Source organism: Cnephaeus nilssonii (assembly GCF_951640355.1).
Source record: "Cnephaeus nilssonii genome assembly, chromosome: 1".
NCBI classification, from domain to species: domain Eukaryota; kingdom Metazoa; phylum Chordata; class Mammalia; order Chiroptera; family Vespertilionidae; genus Cnephaeus; species Cnephaeus nilssonii.
Genome location: NC_137072.1, coordinates 66,534,186 through 66,546,295, shown reverse-complemented (window position 1 = coordinate 66,546,295; position 12,110 = coordinate 66,534,186). Strand labels below are relative to the sequence as shown.

General features: G+C 36.3%; 1 protein-coding gene across 2 annotated transcripts in view; it reads right to left on the bottom strand.

Annotated features, from left to right (window-relative positions):
* Positions 1-1,432: 1,432 nt before the first annotated feature.
* The window catches only part of PRKG2 (protein kinase cGMP-dependent 2), a 91,546-nt gene continuing 80,868 nt past the window's right edge, over positions 1,433-12,110 (bottom strand). For both annotated transcript variants that reach the window (XM_079776301.1, XM_079776302.1), the window contains 3 exons: positions 10,981-11,043; positions 5,360-5,426; positions 1,433-3,534 (listed from right to left, as the gene is read on the bottom strand). In XM_079776301.1, coding sequence (XP_079632427.1) covers positions 3,439-3,534; positions 5,360-5,426; positions 10,981-11,043 — 226 coding nt within the window. In that variant the 3' untranslated portion in view covers positions 1,433-3,438. The remainder of the gene's footprint in view (positions 3,535-5,359; positions 5,427-10,980; positions 11,044-12,110) is intronic.

Genomic DNA, 12,110 nt, shown 5'->3' with positions numbered 1-12,110 from the left:
CTCTTGGAGCTCTAAGCTACCACAAAAGGAGTCTAATTTAAGGACAGCATGCTGTGAGAAATCTTAGCCATGGAGAGAACATATAATAGGCAACCTGGTCAGCTGTTCCAGGCTTTGACTAGTCCCAGCCTGGGTCCCAGATATAGAGGTAAACAAGCCTTCAGGTGATTCTAGCTCCCAGCCATCGAGTTACTCATCTTTGAGTCTTTCTACCCAATGCCCCAATTACTCTGGCAGAGAGTAATCCTTGCCATGTGCTGTCCAAATTTCTGACCCAGAGAATCTAGAATAATTAAATTATTGTTCTAGGAGACTAAGTTGTGGGGTAATTTGCTACACAGCCATAGTAACTGGAATGGAGCCATGTAAAAGCATCACAGCTAAAGTGTGAATGAAATGCACATTTGAGGTCTATTTTTAGCTTTGAGAGTAGTCAACAGTCAGTGTGTTTATAATTATTTAAGAATCTTATGCAAATGAGATAATAGATAATATTCTTAGTACAATGCCTGGCAATAAAATGTATGGATTTATTATTATGCCAAAAAAATTAAATATATTTATTTCTAAATGGTTATTTTTAATGACCTATAAGTACGTAGATGCTGGCCAATGTTTCAAAGCTTTCCATGTACATCTCCAAGTTACAGATGAATAAAGATGTGGTTTGCTTTTCAAAGTCACACAAATCTGAACAAAGCTAGAATTCAAACTCAGATTTTTCTGATACCAGATCTCTTACTTTTCACCACTACATTCTCCTCCCTCTAGACATTTTAAATTTAGATAAAATTATGAAAAACTGACCCCACAGAGGAGAAGCTTAAGAATAAAAAATTGACTTTGCACCTAGAAAAGAGAGATTAAGAGTGATTTAACCATTAGGAATATAATGAGTTGTATATAGAAGGATCATTTTCTGTACGTCCTAAGAAAAAAAAAAGAAATATATATCCTTAATTCATAAACAAATAAAATTTAAATATTTAGCGAGCTCTTAATCAAGCACTTCATTTGAGTAAGGGTTAACTCTTCATGTTATGCACTAGAGTTTGATCAGCCATCTTTACTTCATGCTTTGAAAGAAAAAGAAAAGGTTGATATTGGATTTAATTGATATAATTGTGTACAAAGATAACTATGATATCTAAGGTTCAGGATTAAATGATTAAGACCCCTTTAATTCTATTAGAGATAGTAAATAGTATCAGTAGCTCCCATCTACGTAGCATTGATTATTTCACAGGTATCAGCAAAGCACTCTCTAGATATGTTATTTAACCCCCCAAACAAGCCTCTAGTGTAGGTATTACTTTATTGTGCCTTTTTCTACAGGTTAGAAAGCTAGTACTCAAAGAAATGAAGTCATTTCCCCCCAAGGATGCCCAGCTAGAAAATAGTGGAATGGGGATTATATGATGGTTCAATCTCTCATTTCTTCATCTTTCTAAAACACAATAAAATCACATATGAATATTACATATTGATATGGCCAGTCACAGGCAAAATACCTGTAGTAGTCTAAGTCGGTTTTTATTTGTATATATGTAGGTCTTTCTTGAATTACAACTCTTTATCTCCTTTGAGAATATCATTGCTATTATAACTGTACAATTTTAATATCCATCCAATACATAAATTACCTACATTTAGGTGGGTAATTTAAAAATATATACACAGTAAAACATACAGTGCTTACAAACCAAATGCAAATAAAAATCTTTTAAAAATCTTAGAAATTCATTTAAGCAGGTTATGTCAATCCTATTAAAAATGGTTTTTCTATGTACAATACATAGTTTTTAAAAATACTATTCCAGGAAACAAAACTTCTTTGGTTCAGCAAAAGGATTCTAAATGTGGAAATTCAATTTGTTAAGAATGCACCTTCGTGGATTGGACCTCTCTTATCTGGTTTATTTCTTCAGGAAGCATGTAGCTGACTTTCTTTGAATGAAGAAAATATGGGTGGGGTGTGGGTAGAGGCTGCTTTTCCCTTAGGACATTTGCATATAAAAATATAATCAGAAGCTTGAATAATGCAATAACTTAGCCCATATTTTTGCTCTGCCAGATCAAAAAGATACGGAGACAGTCTGCTTCCTATCCATTTTGGAAGGAGGGCGAGGAAGTGATCATGGTTGATACATAGACACTTTTACTAGTAAAGAACTTAGGTACTGGCGTCCAATGCTATTGAAACTACTCTCTTCACTATTTGGAAGACTGCATGGAAGAGGCGAGAGGAGGGCAGAAGCTAGATTACGCTCCCGCTTTTACAGTCCCATCACTTCCTCAGCAGCTTGTCTGCCTTAATAATCTAAAATTATAAACACATCATGACTCAAACGTCTTTACAAAGAGTTAACGCAGCAATGATTACAGTGCATCAACTATTACTAATGGCATCTTCATTAAAAATTAACTCTGGTTAGTCTATACTCTTGGTTTATTAATAGCAACAATCACAGAACTGCCCAAAATATCTCAGAGTTTCAAAGAGTCAGCAACCTTACCTATCTGACTTTATTCTCCTCCATATTTAATGGGAAGGAAAAGCCTTCACAATTTTGTTCCTGCATGATTTCTACTTTGATTATAAAACAACTTAGTCTGTAAGATAAAAACCTTTCCAAAAGCCCATCATTAACTGCACATTAAAACCACCTTTAACAAGGTTTTGGAAAGTCTCTGAGGTATCACAGCTGGTCACAGGAGAATGGAAAATATTTTTGGCTTTGTTTATTTTTCTAAGTTTCCCCAATGAAATATAATTACCTTGTTGGAATAATTAACTCATTTATTTTAGGGAGTGGTACCACTGACTAAATACTCAAACTTGCCTTTCCCTAGATTAATATCAGAAGCACCTTAATACATTTCTAGGTTGAACACAAGTAAAAATCAAGAGCCTTTTTTGACTACCAAGATTCCTGCAAACCGCCACTTCAAGATGCCATAATGCTTACATGGAGTTGTTGAGAGCAGGGTAAATCTTCCAAAATTAACCCTTGTTCTTGATGCTATTTGGATAACTTAGTTGCTCAAAGGCAAGACTCTTTTTAAACCTTATTAGGACTCAAAGGAGATGAGTATGGATCAGGATGGAGCAATAGATTGCAGAGAACACTATGCCCCTTCAACAAAAATGGTTCTGACTGTGGAGAGAATAAGATAGTCTTCAACATTTGAGAAAAGCAAAGAATAGAATACATGAATAATTCACAGCATCTAAATAAGACATTATAATTCAGAACCACCTCCATACCCACTAGCATCCACCCACAATCCCTGTGTGGGCAGGGATTTCTTTTCCCCAATGGTCTTCCAAAAGATATCATAATACACCAAAGAGAAAAATAATCAGTATTGGATTATTGGTGCTCATAGTTCTCATCTTAGTAGATAGGCAGTAATCATCTGTTTTTCGTTTTTCTTTCAGAAGTCTTTATCCCAGCCTGACAGCTCATCTGGAGGCACTCCCTTTTCAGGTGGATACTTGTCAAAGTAGCTGTGATCTGTGGGTCCACTGAGCTAATAGAGAAAGGATTAGAGCAAAGATGAGGGTGATGTTGACTAAGTATGCATTTACATATGGGTAATGCTTTCATACCTGAACACAGATTTTAAACTGCAACTACTGGTAAGTTACATGTAAGATCTCAGCCTCATGAGATCTCTCCTTTGCATCAAATGGATCTGCTCACTGGATTACACATACAATGGAAGCTAACTGTCCTTATGAGTTATTTCTAACAGAAAAAGTGACAGAAATTATGTCTATTTTTTTTCCAAAATAAAAAAAAATCTTAAAATCAGAAACTTTAAAAAATCAAAATCTTTCTACTTTTTAAAGATTCTCAAATTCATCAACTTTGAATTTTTATATGGTTTACTGGCCATAAAACATTTCCAGAATGCCAAACAAAGAAACAATTCAAAATATTATTGATCCCGTTGAAAGAGTGAAATGGCTTTTTTGAAAATTAGGTGGTTTCCAATTCTTTGCTTTCTAACAAATGTAAGTACCTAATTGAATTATCAGCTTATAGATCATTAAGAATACTATTTATAATAGAGCATAACATGTTTCGGGGAGGGTGTCATGTATTAATTTATGGGAACACAACTCTTAGCACTTGCATCTACATAATTTTAAAAAGGAATAAAATTGATGTGGAGTCTGAGTCCATTTTTTAAATAAATAAAATGTATACATAGGCACATCAAATATTTTATTTATCAAAATAGTTTAATAATTATTTTATTTTTTATAATATATTTATGTTGTTTGATACTGCATGCTATAAAATGTATTAATAACTGAATCCAGAAGAAATATCTGTTGTTACAGAAATTTTGGTGGTCACAGGAATTTAAAAATTTTTAAAACTATAATGGAAAGGCATTGAAAGAATGATTGATTAAAGGTTGCCAACCATAAAACTATTTTACATTAGAATGAAATTTTGAAGGGAAAATTAAATGGAAATGTGGAAATATGAATTCAGAGAGAATAATATTTCTGTCTGTATTTTGTAATGGCTGGTATCAAATCTCAATGATATAGTAGATATATTTAAAGGGATACAGTAACAGTAGAGCTGTATTTTAAAATGTCAATGTTTTCAACATACTAAAAATTATATTCTCCATAACAATTTAAATATACAATACAAAATTCAGATGTCAATCTAAAAATATACAAGAGGAGACGTAGATCTTCAAAATTCCTCAGAGAGAACATAGTTTGTAGGGTGCTGATCCAGGTCATTTTTGAGTCATTGTTTCCCCTAAGTTAGTAAATGTCCTGCTTTTTCTAGAGCTAAGCTGTCCAATCAGTCACCTGTAGTGACTGAGCACTTGAAATGTAGCTAGTCCGAATTGACATGTGTTGAAAGTATAAAATCCACTTGGGATTACAAAAACTTAGTATGAAAAAAAAATAACTGTAACATCTCATTGATATTTTATGTTGATTACATATTGAAGTGATAATAATTTGAATATTAATTAAAATTAATTTCACTTATTTATTTTTACCTCTTTTAATGTGGCTATTCAAAAATTTCAAATTACTTATATGATTCATACTCTATTTCTAGAGCCATCTGTCAGTCTAACACTGACAACTTGGGTCTTAGATTTATATGCAATTGATTCCTGAGAGCTGAGCTAATGCTCATCAAATAGGTAATACTATCTAGTCCCTATAATCACAACAGTTATGACATTTTAACTTAAATTTTAAAAAACTATTTAAAAAATCTAAAATCTGTTACACACAATGCACCTAACATCTGTTTACAAAATCAAATGCCTACAAAAAATTATGAGAGCAATACAGTGGATACCATACCTCTCTTCGTAAAGGTGAAGGAAGGTTCCGTGCTTTTAGTCCCTCCCAATTAAAACCACTTAACCACCTGAGAAATGAGAAAAGTACAGAGAAATATTACTTGCCTGAAAACTATTAGCATGTCAGTTATCTATCAAGCCATTTCATTGTCTGCTCCCTGCCAGCAATGTGGTCAGAGGGAAACACTGGACCATGCTGGTTGTCTGGTCTCACATTAAATCGGGGTGGGGAACATCCCACCCTTGGGCCATATTGTCCTGCAAAATCATCTGGTCTGAGCTTGCCAAGGCAACCACAGGCAGAATTCAAAATTCCATTAATCTAGGAGCTTTTTTCATAGCAACATAAATTTATATTAAGGAAATTATAGTAAGTGAATGATGTTATAAATATCCAAACGGCCCATGGAAGAAAAAGGTTCCCTACCCCTGCATTGAATCCATGCCCACTAACCCCAAAGAGCAGTTAATGCTGCCTCATAATCAGTCTAGCGTGAAAGGCCAAGTCTTTACAATGCCTTTGCTATAAGCCATAAGTCCTTACAAAACCACCCTTTCCACCACCACCTGTCTCTCACCTTACCACTGTCCTGTGTTTCTCTTCTCTCTTCCTTGCTCATTTATTGCCTCACCATTGTTCCAATAAGCTAAGGATGCTCCTACTTTAACCTTTGCACTTAAGACCCTCTAGCTAGATTGCCTTTTTCCCCAAATTTCCACATGGTTTGTTCCCTCAACACCTTCAGGTCTTTTCTCAGAGATTATCTTCTTAGCAAGATCTTTTTTAGCCATAAGTGTAATATTGCAAGCCTTTTCCTATCCCAACCTCCACATACTTTCTATCCCCCTTCTCTGCTTTATTCCTCCTCTGTAGCACTTACTGCTATCTAATGATCCGCTATACACTATCCTATATAATAAAAGCCTAATATGCTAAGTGTCTGGTCATCCAGTCGTCCATTCAACCAATCAAAGCCTAATATGCTAATGATATGCTAAGGCCACTCAACTGCTCACTATGATGTGCACTGACCACCAGGGGGAAGACAGTCGACTGGTCGCCAGTCACTATGATGTGCACTGACCACCAGGGGGCAGATGCTCCAACTGGTAGGAGAGCTTGCTGCTGGGGTCTGGCCAATCGGGACTGAGCGAGATGCGCCAGACATGCCCTGGAGCCCTCCCTCGGTCCCACCCCAGCTGGCAAACCTCCTGTGTCCCTCTCTGGCCTGGATCATGCACCGGTGGTGTCCCTCGGCCTGGCCTGCACCCTCTTGCAATTCGGGACCCCTTGGGGGATGTCAGAGAGCCAGTTTTGGCCCAATCCCACTCAACACAGGAGCTGTCCTCTGGTGGTCAGTGTGCTTCAGCCAGAAGCCGGGCTTAGGCCATCAGTTGGACATCCCCCAAGGGCTCCCGGACTGCAAGAGGGCATAGGCCAGGCTGAGGGACCCCTCTAGTGCACTAATTTCGCGCACCGGGCCTCTAGTTTAATCATATTGTTCATTTTCTGTCTTTCTCACTAGAATGAAGCTCCAGGAGGCAGTGGTTTTTGCCTGTTTCTTTTCCTCTGTGTCCCTAACAACTGACACAGAACAGGGCCTCAATATATGTCTTCTGAGTAACTGAATCACTCTGCAAGAGGACACACTTACACAGGACCTCTTACTACAGTGTCTTGTGATGTCACACTGTGGTGGCAATGCTCCTAGTCACATGGATCTAAGAGGCTCCAAGATTGGAAAGTACTTTACAGTAATCTGTAATGGAATCAAGCTGATAGCCAGATGAAGTTTTTTTTAATTTATTGCCTCCACATCACTAATCTAAAAAGGCTGATTGACTTTTCAGGATACATGTAAAGCATGGTGTGCTGGAAACACAGCACTCGGACACAATGTACTCGGTCTCTTGGAATCTGATAAGGAACATGGAATAATACTGTTCTAGATCCACTGATCTTTTCTATTGGGACACTGATGTCAGGTCAGGCATCAGTTATGAAACAAAATGTTATGAAAAGTCAGTTTTCTCCCAGACGTCAAACAAACAAACAAACAAACAAACAAACAAACAAAGAAAAACAAAGGCCCTGCTTTTAAGATGTTTTGATTTTGGTGGAAGGTGACAGAAACACACACACACACACATACACACACACACACACACACACACACACGGAAACAATATAAATACTTGAGTGAATTTTAGATACTAATAATACTAGGAAAATTAAAGAGAAAAAAGTGATAATGATGGGGATGGGGATGGGGATGGGTTAGAGGAGGCTGTTTTAGTGAGAGTGGTGTTTGAAGAAAGGATATTTGAAATAAGGCCAGAATGAAAAGAAGAGGCAAGCCACAGGAAGATCTGCGGCAAGAGTCTTCGAAGTGGATGGAATGAGCTTCAGTGTGGTGAATTCAGGGAAAACTAGGAAAAAAATGATGTCTGAAAAATGGCTAGAGGCCAAATCATGTAAGGGCTTGTAGGAATAGTAAGGAACTAGAGTTTTATGCATAACAGGAAGCCAATAGAAAGTTCTAAGTAAATTATACAATCTAGATGTATTTTCAAAAAATAATTCTGGCCACTATGTGGAGAGTGGCCACAGGGGAGAGCATGGGACTGGGGTTGTGGGGGTGGGAGGCTTAAGGAGGCTGTCAGATTTCTCTGTCTATTGGCCACACCAGAAATTATACTCTTTTACCCTTCTCAGTCTCTCTCATCCCTGGCGTGGGTTTTGGTTCAATCCTTGACTGGATTTCCCATTCCAAGTCTAAACTTAGGAAGAGAAAAAGTACAAAAAAATACCAGAGAGGACAGGTCCTAGAACATTCCATTTCAGGTGCCATTCTTACCCCAAAGTGCCATTTTGGCAATAGCTACTGAGACACTAGTCAAAGGGTGGGAGTCAGACAGCAATCCCAGCTGTACGGCTTCCCTTGTTCTCGCTACCAAACCACAGAAGTCCTCTCCTTGATCCACCCATCAGCTTCTTTGCACAGACTGATGGTCCATTTTAGGGACTTCCAGGCTCTCAGTTCTGTAGATTCTTTCCATTTGACACTAAACACTGCCACAATTCCTCTTACCATATTTTACAATGCTCTCTTCCCAGAGGCTACTCGATAAATATTAACAAAAATCATTACTGTTAACTCTACTGAATCAAAGAGCCTATGCATTTCTTGCTGAGTACTTGTTACAATTTGACTTATGGCAATATTTACTGGACCTGAGTGGCTATTCACTTAACACTTGGCCTTTTGACACTAACCAAATTTTAAGCAGTGCACGTGCCAGCATGTACTCATGTGTGAAAAATATTCACCAAAGAAATATTAGCAGCAACAGCACATAAATTGCTTCTTCATTTTTAGGAGACTTGTTGACGCTATTCTTGAGAGTAATTTTAAAGACTAGAAATAATAAAGGTAATGAGAAGACACTCGAAACAAATTATTCCTCTACCATCAGGAAAGATTTAATTGTACCCTACAAGTATATTATCTCTTTTCTCAGAGAAGTGTTGGGAGACATAATTGGTGCCTCATTTAATAAGTTAGCTCATAAACAGGGAAGGGAGGAACTCTATTTTTAAGAAAGATGATTAAAGACAATGGGCAAACATACTGTATTGTTTTTAAATACAAAGTGAAAATGAATAGTTCTCTAAGAAAACAATAAAAGTTTTACTTTGGAGAATGGGAAAATCTGATGGCAAATTTTAGAAAGATATTTTTTTAAAAAATATTGAGAATAAACTGGGTAGAGAAGCTATATACTTTGGGGACTTGTGGAAGATTTTAGACTACTACTCCTATTTGAAGGCAGAGAGAGATCTATTTTTCAGGCCTCCCTCCCCCAACTTTATATCTTAAGAGGAAAAAAAAACCACTATGAAAGTAGAATAAAATAAGGTGGAGTGTGTGTGTGGTGTTTTGTGAGTTTTTTTGCCCCTCTGGGCTTACCATAAGGCACTGTGTAAATCTGACACATCTTACTAGTGAACTCTACCCTACATATTGTACTCTGACTCTACAGATATGTGGCAGAAAAACATCCTGCCTGTTAAAAAGAGAGCAAATTAATCCGTACAATGAAAAAAATTCAAAACCCTTCATTACTACTCTAAGGTGAGAAAATGCTCTGGCATCAATTTGCATGTGTGTTCAATCACAATTTGACAGCTACATTTAAATGAGCCTCAGGTAAATAAAAAATAAAAAAAATCTGGAGCCTATTAACAATTCTTTCACTCTATTCCCCAATTATCCCAAAGAAAAACATGAAGATGCTTTTCTAATCAAATAATGAGGGATAATAAATTGAAAGGATAACTTTAATTGGCAGAACACTTGTTTGTTCCATATGAATGGTGTGTTCCATGTGTCATGTTATAATGAGATAGAAAGTTGTGATCATAGCTTGTATGAAAAAGGTACATTGGAATCTAATACAAGTAATAAACTTTACACTGAAGGTAATCCAAAGGATGCCAAAGAACAACAAAATCCTCTAAACATTTTAATGTCTATAAAATCCACAGGTGTCCCTCCCTCCCTCCTTCCATCCTCCCTCCCTCTCTCCCTCCTTCCCTCCCTCCTTACAATGTTGAATACATGGCATTATTTCAAGAAAGTTCATGAATAGATAGAGCAGGGTTGGCAGCTGCATCACCAATGTTAAGAAAAATGAATAGTGTTTTTATCCAGCAGCATTTCTCCCTTTATTTTCACACAGTGTTGATGTGCCCTTAATTCTTCAGTAAAAATATCCAGAGAGGAATGTAATATTGAGAGGTGTTTTCGTTTCTGAAAGTGAACACATCAGTGTGTTCAAAGGTTTTCAATAATGAAATTCTCAAATTTATTTTTTGTACTAGCAATAGGTGATGTATTATATCTGTAAATCATAAGCAAAATTAAAACATCTTGAGGACTAGAGAATTTAGCAAGGCATGGATTTGAAAAGAAAATCTTAAAGGCTTCAACTTCCACATATGTAATCAGTTAAGAAAGGCTATCTCACTGAAGTTTTCTAGGGTTCTAAAGGACAGATTTAGAAATTCACAGAACTGAAAAGGTCCGTGTGAGATTACTACATAAGGTCAAAACATTGTTTTTGGGAAATCAATGTACTTTACCCAAAAAGTAAAACACAACATGAGGCTTCAGAATTTGGAAAGATAGTCAAAGGAAAATGACATTTAAAATAAATGTATAATATAAATAAAAACTGAAATGCAGTACTGCTTAATGGTTAATTTAGCTGACCCATTCTCTTGAATATCGACAATAACTATATTCTATTTTAATTACAAATCAAATGTGAAAATTAGAACAATTCATTTGCAGAATCCAAGCTGATATTTTAAAATTAAAATAAAGATTGCAGTGGATAAAAAACTAAGTTGCTATAACTTGAGGATGTGACTTTATAACTTGTTTTAAGCTTATGATATGAATTTCCAGCATTAGAGAAATCATTTTGAGAGTGATTATTGTGACTGCATCTGGTAAAACACAAATTAAAGTGCCAAAAAAGAAAGACTGAGAGTCTGTAAAGGAACCCTTACTGAGAGAAGCTTCAAGATTAGCACAGTTTTCTGTAAATTTGTACCTGTGTTTCTTAATGTCATTGATTCCATTCTTCAGATTTCCCAGCCTTTCTGTTGGATTTTGCCTAAAATAATAATTGTTAAAAGACAGTTTATAAAAATTATGATTGAGTAAATTTTAAAATTTAACATTTCTTTATTCTTTCATTAATTATGCAACAATATTCATAGACAGGCATCTGGGTAGAGGGGGATAAAAGACACATGCTCTAGGGGAGCTACTGTCAAATTAGAGTTAGGAATATATCTACATCTATATCTATAATATATATACATAAATATATATCTATACTCATATCTTTATGTACATATCTATATTTCTATCTATATCTATAGATCTACTAGTGCTTTAAATGCACTATAAATGAATATGTAAAAGAACAGGAGGGGGCTATTTTACAAACTCTGCTGAGAAAATCAGATAAAGCTTTAGAGAATCATTTACACCTCAGCTGGAAGCATGCAGAAATTTCTGTTGGCAACCCACAGCTAGGTTTCATGTTCTGTATTTATTAATTTTCATGGTTTTTAAAAAGTTCAACTGTGTGTGTGTGGGGGGGGGAACAGCAACCAAATAAAATTCAAACAAAATTATATAACTCTTCTGTTCCCCAATAATTTATTTTGAATGGTAGATAGAAATTTGGGAGTAACTGAAAATAAGGCCAGGGCCGCGGTCCAAGTTGGTGGTGCAGGAAGAACCTAAATTCAACTCTTCCCATGAACACACCGAATCTACAACTACATATGGAACAATTCTCCCTGAAAAAGACCTAAAAGCTAGGGGAACGGTTCCCTCACAATAAATTGTAAATGTGCCCCAGGAAAGCAGGTAGGAGAGGAAGAGACAGTCTCGCCAAAAACTCCACCAATCAGAAGGGATTTCACAAATCTGAATCTTCTCCCTGAGGAGCAAGGGGTTCATGGTCCACATCAGTCACCCCAATCCTTTGGACCCTTAGTGGGGAGATGAGCCCCTAAAATGCCTACCTTTGAAAACCAAAAAGGCTCACATTTAGGAGACTTACAGGTCTGCAGGGAACTGAGATACTTAGCTAGGGCTGAAACACAGACTCATTTGTCCCAGAAACCAGCACAAAAGTATTAGTTTGAAAAGTGTGTAGAATATATG